The sequence below is a fragment of the Colobus angolensis genome, unplaced genomic scaffold (genome assembly GCF_000951035.1).
Source record: "Colobus angolensis palliatus isolate OR3802 unplaced genomic scaffold, Cang.pa_1.0 Scaffold75, whole genome shotgun sequence".
Taxonomy (NCBI): domain Eukaryota; kingdom Metazoa; phylum Chordata; class Mammalia; order Primates; family Cercopithecidae; genus Colobus; species Colobus angolensis.
The window spans coordinates 12,459,619-12,473,244 of record NW_012121265.1 but is presented as its reverse complement, the minus strand read 5'-3'; the positions used below and the strand labels follow the sequence as shown (position 1 = coordinate 12,473,244).

The 13,626-nt window shown below is 40.9% G+C and overlaps 1 protein-coding gene across 3 annotated transcripts in view; it reads right to left on the bottom strand.

The window, feature by feature from the left end:
• The window catches only part of SORCS1 (sortilin-related VPS10 domain containing receptor 1), a 591,520-nt gene that overhangs the window by 179,699 nt on the left and 398,195 nt on the right, over nucleotides 1-13,626 (bottom strand). For all 3 annotated transcript variants that reach the window (XM_011927917.1, XM_011927918.1, XM_011927919.1), the window contains exon 6: nucleotides 4,329-4,402. In XM_011927917.1, the coding sequence (XP_011783307.1) occupies nucleotides 4,329-4,402 (74 nt within the window). The remainder of the gene's footprint in view (nucleotides 1-4,328; nucleotides 4,403-13,626) is intronic.

The following is a 13,626-nucleotide window of genomic DNA, read 5'->3' as shown; positions in this document are numbered from 1 at the left end:
AAAAAAAAAAAAAAAAGAAATAAAAATAATTATCAATGTGTTCGGTGATGAGGAAAAAATATGAATTGGTCTTCATTTCTTCTTTAGGGAAATTCTATGTTATTACCCATGGTAACTTAACAATTTGATTTAACACTAGAGAAATCTCCCTCAGTCCCATACACACTCCCAACAGCCAGGTTCCAAGCAGAAATGATTAAAGGAGGTTTACTTTAACTATACTTTGCTGAATTATCCTAGATAGCCCCATAGTTCCTATATAATTTGACATAACTGGTATCCAGAAGTGACTCTAATAAATATTGCTTTGACTGACAACATTTCTGTCAGCTTAAGGTAGTTGCTCAGTTAGAAAATACAGATCATGTGGGCAGAGACCGAGATTATCATCAACAGTCATGGTACTATGCAATTTACGAGTTCCCATGCCTTCTCTAGAAAAATCAACCAAGCTTAAGGAACCCATGTGAGCCATTTGACAAGCACAGTTGGCACTGTGGTCAAAAGAACTCTGGGTTCTCACCATTCATATGCCTGAGGGGCTAGATTTCCAGGGCTCACAGTCCTAGACAAGAACATAAGGCTAAGAGGCAGAGACAACAGCATTTGCTGATTTATTAGAGCACAGACTTCGGTGACAGACAGCCTTCACTCGAATTCTGGCTCTGGCACTTTCCAGCTGTGTGACTTTAGCCAAATTACCTACCTTCTCTATACCATAGGTTCCCTATCTGTTAATGATGATAATGAAAAGCTTACTTCAGAAGGTTGTTATGAGGATTAAATAGCTTAAGTTTAAGTAGTGCTTGTTGCACTATTAAGACTTGAATGGGCAAGATGTGTCTCTGTTTTCAAAAACAAAAGAAGGAGGTTTTATTTCTTAACAGGTCAATTAGAATTCATATACAATAATGTATAATGTTTTTATAAAGATAATTTTATGGCTTTCAATTAGAAGAGCTTTGCTAGTCAAGCTTTCACAGAGAAGATTCCTTCTTCAAGGAATAGGCAAGAAAATATTGCAATTAGCACTGGTGGAAGCAGTGGTGAGGTCTGTTCAGGTTATAATCATGCATAAATAAGACCTCTGGTGACAAAGAAAACACTGTATATACGTACCACTTCATCTCAGCTCCTTTTTCTTGCCCATCCTGTCCATATTTTTCATTGTTTCTTTTGGTAGGAACCAACTTCTGCCAAGTCCTCTGAATGGCTACTTCCTACCCTATAGTTCTAGGCACCATGAGCAGGTATTTGCAGTCATTTGAAAGTAGGACTTGAGAAAAGATTTGTCCCTCATGCTTTTTCATTAGCAAAGCAGCAACTGCATTTCCAGGATAAACTAGAAGGACAACATTCATTTATTTCAGTCCTTTATTTGCTTATTTTCTGAGGCCTTTCTAAGTACCCAAAAAGGGAGAGAATGAAAGAAAAAGACATGAAGCCTCTCTTCCATAAACTAACTTCATACTTTATAGACAAAACACACAGAAATGAAGGTTCCTCATGAGTATGATACAAAATTAGTAAGAGAGGGAGAAAAAAAACGCTGACCAGAGAAAGGAGATTCAGTAAGAGACAGAGTTGAGTTCCTGGAGACAGGAGATGTCAATTTGGACTTTAGAAGCAAGGCTCACACCATCCTGAACAAGAGCACCAGAGGGAGAGAAGTAAATAAGCTTCTGTGCAACAAAACCTCCTTTAGTTACAAATGTCTCGTTTTGATAGGGGAAAAAGTGGTATCTTGCCATCTAGAAGTCCTTGTGTTATTATCTCAGAGCCAGTTTGTTTGCAAATGGCCTAACTTTTTCAGGCAGTTTTGCTAGCTTTTTAAGAGATTTCTCTAATGTAGTTCTCTGGCTTTCAACTCCCACAGGGGTTTTAGGGTAGTGTTTGAAAATGAGAAAGATAAAAATGCATTCCTCTTAGAAGTTCATATAAAAGCGAAAGAATTGGAGTGGAGGTGGGAAGCTATTATGTACCTCGGTGATCTATTCTGCCTGTAACTCTAAAGGCTGATGAGAGGCAGTGTGATTTCAAGAGGAATCAAGAGGAGATACTTTCACTGCCCTCATTGCAGGGAGCTCATTGGCTCCTAAAAGGTCACTGTCACAGTGATTCTGAATGACACGAATAAAGGATATTTAAACTCTTGTCTGAGCTAGTTCCTTGTTACACAGTTTATGATAGTAAAAATCTTGAAACAACCTGAATGTCTTTTCCACAGGCAGATTAGAGAAATTAGGGTAAGGTGGAATCACATCTTTTGGCAGGAAGTAGGATGTATATTCAAAGGTATTGATAAATATTAACATCAAAATCACACTAGAATGTTCTGTGCTTTGTTCTTACTTTGCCAGAATCTAAGACCTTGGAAACTTAAAAGCCAAAGTTAACTTCTGATATTTTCCTTGTTTTCAATTTTACCCACCCATTCCCATGGACAGAGCCACCTCTAGTTTAACTAGGGAGATGAACTGAGGCGGTTAAAGAAAGGAATGCTATTTCCTTTGTCCCTTTCTTTTTCTTGCTGCCCCCTTCTCTCTTTCTCTTCACGTATTTCTCTTTTCCCATACATACATCCCACTGACATATATAGTTTATGTTTTGCATTAATTAAGCATAAGATTTACCTCCAATCTATATTCTTAGAGCAAAATGATATGTAGTCAACTAAAAATAATGATGTGTGCATAATAAACTGCATCCCCTCAAAAAAAAAAACAAGGCATAGAACAGTGTGCACAGCTACCATTTATGTAAATGTGAGTATCTCTATCTATATATTTTAGGGACTGAATATTTTTGTCTCCTCAAAATTCATATGTTGAAACTCTAACCCACAATGATGTGATGGTATTTGCAAATAGGGTCTTTAAGAAGTGATTAGGTTTAGCTTAGGTCGTGAGGATAGGGTCCTCATGATGGGATTAATGCCCTGATAAAGAAAAAAAAAAAGAAGAGGCGTGGTGGCTCACACCTGTAATCCCAGCACTTTGGGAGGCCGAGGCCAGGGGATCATGAGGTCAGGAGAGTGAGATCATCCTGTGATCTCTCACGGTAAAACCCCCTCTCTACTAAAAATACAAAAAATTAGCCAGGTGTGGTGGTGGGCGCCTATAGTCCCAGCTACTGGGGAGGCTGAGGCAGGCATCTCAAAAAAAAAAAAAAAAAAGGAAGAGAGATCAGAGCTCTCTCTATCTACCACGTATGGACACAGACAGAAGGGAGCCATCTGCAAGCCAGGAAGGGAGTCTTTAGCAGGAACCAAATCTGCCAGCACCTTGAACTCCCCAGCCTTAAACAATGAAGAATAAATATCTGATATCTGTTGTTTAAGCTACCCAGTCTATGGTATTCTGTTACTGCAGCCCAAGCAAAGTAAGACTACACACACACACACACACACACACACACACACACACACACACACACACCACACACATTTGGCAATTCACAGAACATTTCTAGAAAGATAATTGAGAAACTAGTAATAGCAACTGTATCCCACATGACAAGGAGAAGGCTGGCTAGGCATGGTGACTCAAGCCTATAATCCCAGCACTTTGGGAGGCCGAGGTGGGCAGATCACTTGAGGTCAGGAGTTCAAGACCAGCCTGATCAACATGGTGAAACCCCATCTCTACTAAAAATCCAAAAAGTAGCTAGCCATGGTGGCGTGCACCTGTAGTCCAAACTACTGGGAAGACTGAGGCAGGAGAATTGTTTGAACCCAGCAGGCAGAAGTTGCAGTGAGCTGAGACCACACCACTGCACTACAGCCTGGGCGACAGAGTAAGATTGTCTAAAATAAATAAATAAATAAATTAAAAATAAATAAATAAATAAATAAATAAATAAATAAATGACAAGGAGAAGGCTTACAAGATCTAAAATCAGGAATGAGAGGAAGATCTACTTTTAGACTAAATAACACCTACTTCTTTAGACTGAAAATCTTCATTTGAATATGTGATATGTGTATATAATGATTTTAATAATAAAAAGTCACTATTAGATTTTTTAAAATGTCTCTCTCCACAATTCCACCAAAATATAACAAAGCAATTCTCATAAAGCCCTTGCAGTTCACTAACCTCCATAATCCATTAGGGGTTTTTCAAAGAGACTGTGACACATTTTTTAACATTCTCTTAAAGTGTTTCTTACTCTAATGTCACATCCTGCCCTGAGGGGATGTGGGCATGTCCCAGTAAGAACAGACCTTATGTGAGAGCACTGGTGAGAACAAGATTCCAGTGGTCATTTACTAGGTCATATCTGACTAGATCATATCTCAATGTGCTACAAGATAAAGTGAGACTTACCAGTAGAACCTGTTTGGTACAACCCCTTCTTGGATAAGCTGCCACCTTCTCCCAAATTCAGCAGAGCTGTATAACTGTAAAGAACAGAAGTTACTCAACACTATGGTTCTATAGTACATCACATACACAAGCATCAGTTCATTGGATCAATAGTAATAATAATACCTAACATTTATTGAACACCTGCCATACACAAGGTGAGTGCTCCACATGTACCATCTCCATTCCTTATACAAGCTCTGCAAGGCAGATTAATATCTTCATTTTACAGTTGAGGAAACTGAAGCTTAGAAGGATTAACTGACTTGCTAGAAATTACATATCAAGTCAGTAGTCGAATGAACTGGAATGCACACCCTGTTCTGCCTGGCGATAAAGTCAGCTGTGCCACTAGACCTAGCATGTGCCGAGAATTGTGGGGAATGCAAAGAAGTGCAAAATCTAGTCAAGGTTCTGGAAGAGCACGCAATGTAACCTGAACCTGGCTCACATAATGAGAAATGCATGAGGCAGCCAGTGATAAAACAATGCAGAAGACAGGAGCCAATTTAGGGGTGCTTCCCAGATGCTGTGGTGAAACAGCTGGGACCTGAATGAATGACAGCATTCAAATGGACAAAAATAGCATTATTCACAAAGGAACAGCATGAATGAAAGTGGTAAGATAGACAGGGACAACATATAAATTAGCCAACTTATCTATGTAAGCTTATCTAAGTAATAATTACACATTATTCAGGCATCCAGTCAAGGAGAATCTGTACCTTTTTCTTTCTAAGTCTTTTTTATTATTCTTTTGTTTTTGCTTTTGCTTTTTTGAGATGGAGTCTCACTCTGTTGCCCAGGCTGGAGTGCAGTGGTGTGATCTCGGCTCACTGCAAGCTCCGCTTCACCGGTTCACATCATTATCCTGCCTCAGCCTCCTGAGTAGCTGAAACTACCGGTGCCTGCCACCACCCCTGGCTATTTTTTTTAATTATTATTTTTAGTAGAGATGGGGTTTCACTGTGTTAGTCAGGATGGTCTCAATCTCCTGACCTCATGATCTGCCCATCCCAGCCTCCTAAAGTGCTGGGATTACAGGTGTGAGCCACCACGCCCAGCCTATTAATCATTCTCTGGCCATCATGCCTGAGGGAGACTGGTTTCCTGGGTAAATTTCATGTTTGATATATTTTATAAGTGCCAAGGAGAGATGGGTGACAACTCCCCTCATAGAGATAACAGAAGATGGGACAGGTCACACTATCTTAACTGAGAACCCAAACAGGCAGTGTATGCATGGCCTGCTTCTTGTTCCCAGCATGTCCTGAACACCTGGTATTTCAACACAGAGAATTGTACAACAGCAGCAGGCACCCAACCCGAGAGTATCTACTTCTCTCTCTCTCCCCTTTGTCTTCTTTTCTTTTTTTTTTTTAAGCCTAGAGCTCTACTTCTTTCTATAAGTTTAAAGGAAGCAGAGTTCATACCATTGTGGTGTGCCTATGTCATACAGATATATCTATATTTAGTAACATACAAAGATTAATGCAAATGTAAAAGTATCAGGACAGTTCAAAATAGTATGTCTGGGTAACAGGCTGAACTCATATACATGCTGCAAGAATAATACATAAACTCTGTGTGCTCCTACGGCTACACCAAAGGATTGCTATTCCCGCTCCCACAGAGAATTCATCTCTATGAGGAATTGTTGGGCGCCAGCATTTGTGGTTCTTTTTTTCTGTTTTAAAATTTATCTCCTAAGCTTGAATCTGGAGCCTATGGACCACTCCAGTATGTCCCATGACATTTGTTTGTATCTTCAAAGAGCAACTTTGTTATTTGTGAGCATGTAGAGGCCCCTCAAGCAGTGGGTATACAAAACAATCCAATAAACCAAGCCTCTCTTATTCAGCTCAGTGAGATTCTTTCAATTTACTCTCTCTAAAGGTACCTTTTGGTCCTGGTGGGCTGGCCCTGTCACCTTCCCACACACGCCCTGCTGTGCTTTCACTGAGGCTGCCCACTTTGGCAAAAGTGGCTTCGAGACTTTCCTTCTTCAACACCAGCCTTGTTTTCAAAGCCAGATGAAAGGCCACCTCCTCTATGAACCCTCCTCTATCTACTAAGATTCCTACCGGTCTCATCTCCAAAGAACTGTGGAACAGGAGCAGATGCTATCAAACTACCAGCCACGTATTTATATTTAATTCTCTTAACAGCCTTTCAAGAGAATATTTCACGAATGCAAGGCAGAAATTCCTTTCTATCTAAAATTACTCTAAAATTTCTTAGACCACTTCCTGCCTCTTTAATGAGATTGCGAAGCTTTTAGATGTTGGAAATCCTATCCTTCTACATGTACAGGTGCCTCAAACAGTAGATGATAAAGGAAAAAGATAATGATTTGGCACCACGTGAATTTCCTAGTCATGTTTCTACCTAATAAAGCACCCAGGTTTCACAACTGGTGGACAAAGAAAATTTATCAGAGGAATATATTTTACTTCCATGGATTTATAACTAGAGGCATATACCTAAAAAACAAACAAAACACGCATCCACAAAACCCTATAAATATCAGTATATTTGAAACTCCCATGGATTTGAAAGCAGAGTCTTGAATATTCACTTTTAGACAAAACTGCTCTGTATTCTCCATATACTACTTCAGACATTTTCTCCCTAAAAAGTTAGTTGTCCAGTCTGGTGTTATACCGACTAAAAAGAAAACAACTCAGCCATTCAAGTTAACGTGTTAATTAAACCTACAGAGTCTGGAAGCAAAGTGCTCCTCCACAAAGAAGGGAATGGTATCAAAGCATTTTACTCAATGACTGTCTCAGCCCCCAGTGGAAGGCTTTCCCTGTAGAATGAGTCAATGTCCTTTAATAAAATTCATAGTGTTGGCAGCACCTAAATAAGATTTATTTCCCTGCCTGTCTGTCTCTGGCTCCAAGGTTTGACTGTCAGAACACAGAACTGAGAACTATCATTACTATCTGTCACATCAGAGAAAGCAGCAGCAGCTTTCTCTAGCTATGCCAAGCTTAGAGAAAGACAGAGAGATTAAGAAGAGGATGGAAGAGTACTTAATCTAGTTTTAGGAGACCACTGTGCCTCTACTAGTGCCGTGTCATGAACTTAAAATTGCCCTTCTTAGAGGGTTTGATTTTGTTTAGCTAAATTACTATAAATGTTGAAAAAGAACTGAAGGAGCAGAAATGTTAGAGAACAAGGAAAGATTCTGGTTATATCTGCAATAAGAATGCAACACAGAAAATCCTTTCTGTCTAAAATCATTCTGAAGTATCTGTGACTACATCCTTGCATTAGTAAATACAACTTAATGAGCACAAACCCAGCACTCACCTGTGCTCAAGATCTATCAGCAGCCTTAGGACCTAACCCTCCAGACTGTCATTATGCTGGTCTGGAGCTATTAGCCCTTCTCTCTCTTTCCTGACATGTTCCTCTCCTGAAGGTTTTTTTTTTTTTTTAAGACATCTTTCACATTGGCTTGTTTCCTTGCCATCTGTCTTTGTTTGCTTTAAGAAGAATGCAGATAAAAATACACTTAATTCCAAAGGATGAAATCGCCAGGGTTAGTTTCATTGACAGCTTTGAGCCAATGCTTAAGCATCTCTGGCGCCATCCTCTGGATGTCTTTGGAGCTGCAAGTTGGATGGTGGGCACCGGCTATAAGGAATGATAAAGAGGAATGCCACAGAAGGACAAAATAAACTGGGGGAGGGAAAGAATGGGATGCACTGGTTTTGCTCAAGATTCCTAGTCTACAGCAGATAAAGATGGGATGAGAGAAGGGGAGCAGCCATTTCCAACTTTCGTTTCCACCTTAACATTCACATTTTGGTTAAATCCCTAGAAGAGTGACAACTTGCTACTAGATAAGAAATTCAGCTCCTTGTGGTGATCTACAAGCTTGCAACTGTCAGTGTCCTTAAAAAGTCTTTTCAATATTTCTAAATCGGATCAACGTGTCCTCTCTTTGCAGACTGTTAGAGATGTGCATGTGATGGAATTCTCTTTTGCAGCTGGGAAATGAGTGAAAGAGCATCCATTCCACAGAAATTTGTGCTAGGAGAATTCCATAGAAGCTAAGAGTTGTGATAATGTTTTAAGTCTTTGGTTCATGGGACCAGATGTTGTTCACCACAAAGCTTCCCACGGCGGCTTCCCCGGTCAGGGGGCAGTTTCCTGGGGCTTCTCCACACAGGCTCCTTAGAAGACGTCTGCGTTGGCGGAAAACATCCTGCTGTCGGCTCTTTTCAAGGTTGCCTGCCCACTCCTCTTTCCTTCTCTCCTCTTAACATTTTGGAAGCAGGGGGCCTGCAAATTGTACTTCTTGAAAAGGCTGACAGAAAATCCTGCCAGTTCTATTTTATTTGCCTCATCCTAATACTGCCCTGGAGATGGCCTGGGTACAAAGCACTCATCCACCTCATGACTCTCTGATTCTCACTGCTATTCCTGCATCCTTTTTAGCAAGAAAGAGATGGTACCTTAAGGACTTCATATAAATTCCTAATGCCAGGCCTGAGGCATCACAAATATCAAGTTCTTTTTTCCATCACCCTCAATAGGAAGAAAGAGAATCAGTCCAGAGAAAAATGCTGTCCTCAGAAGTATGTTCTGATGCTCTCATTCCACGGCACAGGAGGGGACCAGAACCCACACTAAGGGGAACCAAAATCTGCAACACTTAAAAGGATTCCGCAAACTTCACTAAGAGCTGATATGAGTCTTTACCTTGGCTGTTCAGCACAGAGAGCAGGTAGTGAGAGAGCCATGATGCCCAATCCAGACCTCACACCCAACCCTGCCCCAATAAAGTTTATCAAAGAAAATGTTAGTGTATTAGTGATATCACAGACAACCTACAGTAATGTCTAATATTTTGTGTACAGTGTTATAGTGGCCTGTGTTGTAGTGGCCTATGTTTTAGAGGAAAAGTTTGGAATTTGCAAAATAATTCATAGTGGGCTTTGTAGTACAATTAACATGTCTTAGAATGAAGACATGCAGAAACAGTGTTCCAGGGGAATGGGTCAGTCTGTGCAAATAAACAGAGCAGCAAAACTCAGGGTGGTGTTCTCACATTTCTTTGGTCAATAGCAAGAGACCCAGTTTGGCTGGGATGCATAACAGAGTGAAGTGGAAGCTGGGGCTATAAAGAGAGCCTGGAACCAGGCTGGGTAGGTGCAATCTTACCAATACTTGTGGGGAACTGATGTAGACTGGATCCAAATGTCATTAAAGTCAAAAGATAAGAGTACCAAAGCTGAGCAGTCAGGCTTTGCTGATGAAGGCTGGGCAGGAATGATGGCCTGTTGCTCATTCCATCAATCTCTCCTGCAGCTGGATTTATCAAATTTGTCACTGTCCACTCCCCAGATGTCACTGAAGTCTGTCACAAGCCCTACAGTTGAGGGTGGTGCTCTGAAGCTTAGAAGATTAGACTTACGGAACTGGAGCTGGTTGGGAAGGGAGGGTCAATATGCGACTGTGGGCGAGTTTGATTTGTGAACACCTCCTGTGCATCCAGGTCTGAAGGTGTATAGCAACATGATAAGATAAAATCTTGGCCTTAAAGATTCTTATTTATTAATTTTTATTTATTTTTTTTGAGACAGAGTCTCACTCTGTTGTTCAGGTTGGAGTACAGTGACGCCATCTCGGCTCACTGCAACCTCTGCCTCCAGGGTTCAAGCGATTCCCCTGCCTCAGCCTCCCCATTAGCTAGGATCACAGGCATACGCCACCACACCCAGCCAATTTTTGTATTTTTACTAGAGCCGGGGGGTAGGGGAGGCGGGTGTCACCATGTTGGCCAGGCTGGTCTCGAACTCATGACCTCAAATGATCTGCTCGCCTCGGCCTCCTAAAGTGCTGAGATTACAGGCATGAGCCACCACGCCCGGTCCCTTAAACATTCTTAAAGACAAGTGTTGGTGGCATAGAACAGATGAAGAACTAGCTAAAAATTTGGAGATACAAATGCCTCTTTTTCAAAGCCTACAAAACTATCAAATAGCACAATTGTGCCTGCCTGTTCACATCTTAAACCCAATTGCTTGTTTTAAAATGTCCATTTTTCCTTATTCTTGGAGCTCTGTTTTTTTTTTTTCCAAATCATTAGAAACAGGCAGATCAAAGGTAGCAATTGAAAAATAATGATACAACCTGTTTAAACATGGTATCTAAGGTGAATGCAGGCCTTCCTTGTTTGCATATGATGGCATTTCAGCTTGAGAATTTGTTTTATAAACAAGGGTTGGGATTGACATTTAGCGAGCTCCCTGGTTTCCACTCTAATTGCCAGTTTTGTACTTAGATATTTAAATTACTTACATATTCATGAGATTAGAAATCAGCTCTGACAATGGGAAATTTCAAGCACATGAAAATCCTGCCAAACCAGCATGGTATATAATGCTCAACATATTTCTTATAAAAAACTGAGTGCCTTTTAACTTAATGCAGTGCCTTGGGGAAACATGATGACATTAGGTAGATATCAGTTTCCTAAGTGTTTGCGTGCTTGTGCAGAAATCATTTGAATATCCCCAGGGGGTTGAATTTCAAGGATCAATTTGTCTTTATCTCAACTTGCCCTTTTGACATTAAGGGACTGCTAGGTCTATTCAAAAGCAAATAGAGTTAATGTGAAGATAAATACTTTAATATTTAATGGTGTTCTATTATTATAATCAGTAATATTTCTAAGTACCGTATATCCATCTGTCCTGTTCCATTCATTCTGCTTTCACAGGACCTTTTAGTGATTGTCTAAAAAGGCACTTAAATTAAATTGATTAAAGTGCCTGTAGCTCTACGTACGGGAAAGACACTGGGATAAGACAGCCTCTGACTAAGACAGGCTTTCTCTAATTCCAGCTGCACCACACTAGAAGTGCTATTTTTCAAGTCTTTGGATAATACATTGGCTGGTATCTATGCCATTTTTGCTATGTGCCAGGCTCTGTGTTTATATTTTGCATGCGTTATCTCAGTATCATCAAATAGCCCCAGGAGCCAGGTACTCTTATTATTATTTCCACTTTACAGTTGGAGAACCTACATTTAAATGACCTGTTGAAGGTCACAGAGCAGGGGTAGGACCTGGCAGAGCAGACAGCTGATCCTCTTACCAGCTCACTCTACTGTCAGTCAGTGGTGAGAAACCTAAATATGACTGAGATTTTGAAAGCACTGGCATCTGTTTTCTTATTAAGTCGTCATTATTTCCCAGGGAATGTTTGCCACTCAAAGCAGCCATGATAAGTATTGCCCTTCCGTGAGGGCTCACTCAGGAAAAGAAAGGAACGATTGGCTGGGCGTGGTAGCTCACGTTTGTAATCCCAGCACTTTGGGAGGCCGAGGCAGGCAGATCACGAGGTCAGGAGTTCGAGACCAGCCTGGTCAAGACAGTGAAGCCGCGTCTCTACTAAAAAATACAAAAATTAGCCAGGCGTGGTGGCATGTGCCTGTAAACTCAGCTACTCGGGAGGCTGAGGCAGCAGAATCGCTTGAACCCGGAAGGTGGAGGTTGCAGTGAGCTGAGATCGCACCATTGCACTCCAGCCTGGGTGATAGAGCTAGACTGTCTCAAAAAAAAAAAAAAAAAAAAGAAAAGAAAGAAAGAAAGAAAAAGAAAGGAATGATTAAAAGGAATAAAGAGAAGACTTTTTTGTTTATAGATATGTTTATAGATATACATGTAGAATAGATATGAAACTTTAAAAATATTGCAGGACTGGTAGAGAGAGAGAGAAAGCAGAGAACTAAAATTAGTTCTTTTTTAATAAAATTCACTTTTTATGCATGTTACTAAAATTCTGTCATTGGCTGTTCATCACATTGGCAGTCCATTTTTCCTTTTCTATCAACATATGATTTTAACTGAAAGTCAATTTTCATTTATGGAGAGAATGCTGACTGTTAATATTTAAAGTTTCCAGCCGGGCACAGGGCTCACGCCTGTAATCTCAGCATTTTGGGAGGCTGAGGCAGATCACTTGAGGCCAGGAGTTCAAGACCAGCCTGGCCAACATGGTCAAACCCCGTCTCTACTAAAAAAAATACGGCCGGGCGCGGTGGCTCAAGCCTGTAATCCCAGCACTTTGGGAGGCCGGGACGGGCGGATCACGAGGTCAGGAGATCGAGACCATCCTGGCTAACACGGTGAAACCCCGTCTCTACTAAAAATACAAAAACTAGCCGGGCGAGGTGGCGGGCGCCTGTAGTCCCAGCTACTCGGGAGGCTGAGGCAGGAGAATGGCGTAAACCCGGGAGGCGGAGCTTGCAGTGAGCTGAGATTTGGCCACTGCACTCCAGCCTGGGCAACAGAGCGAGACTCCGCCTCAAAAAAAAAAAAAAAAAAAAAAAATACAAAAATTAGCCAGGCATGGTGGAAGGTGCCTGTAATCCCAGCTTTTCGGGAAGCTGAGGCAGGAGAATCGCTGGAACCCGGGAGGTAGAGGTTGCAGTGAGCCAAGATCACACCACTGCATTCCAGCCTGGGTGATAGAGCTAGACTGTCTCAAAAAAAAAAAAAAAAAAAAAAAATACAAAAATTAGCCAGGCATGGTGGAAGGTGCCTGTAATCCCAGCTTTTCGGGAAGCTGAGGCAGGAGAATCGCTGGAACCCGGGAGGTGGAGGTTGCAGTGAGCTGAGATCGCACCATTGCACTCCAGCCTGGGTGATAGAGCTAGACTATGTCCCAAAAAAAAGAAAAAAAAATAGATTTTCCATTATTTGTAAACAGAATCTCCCTATCAAAGCCTGTTTTCCGCCTTTAAAAGAATGTTTTGGTGTCTGACACATATGTACCAAAAAATGTTGAAGGGAAGGCCAACATACAGGCCTTAGGATTTTCTGTTTATTTTATAAACTGTGATCCTTTGGAATTTAAAGAAGATCAGGAACGAAGCAAGTTTCCTACATGTTCTTACTTGGAATGCGGACTCACAGAGCTCCAAAATAAGCGAGTCAAGATAAACTTACAAATATTCTAGAACTGCCACAAAATAAAGGGTGGCCCACCAAACTGTCCTAAAGGTTTTATTCTCCCTTGATAAGACCAATCATTTATTTGAATGTACTTTTTTCAAAAAATTGCAATAAATAAATAAATAAATAACATCTTCTCAAATAAAATCAAAAGGGAAAGCCACGAACAAAGTAAAACAAAGATAATGGGAAAGAAGAAAGGACAGCCACAGGGCAGCAGATGAGGTTTACTCGTCCTGTGCAGTGCGTCTTTTGAAATTTTTGAGGTCATTGTTACAC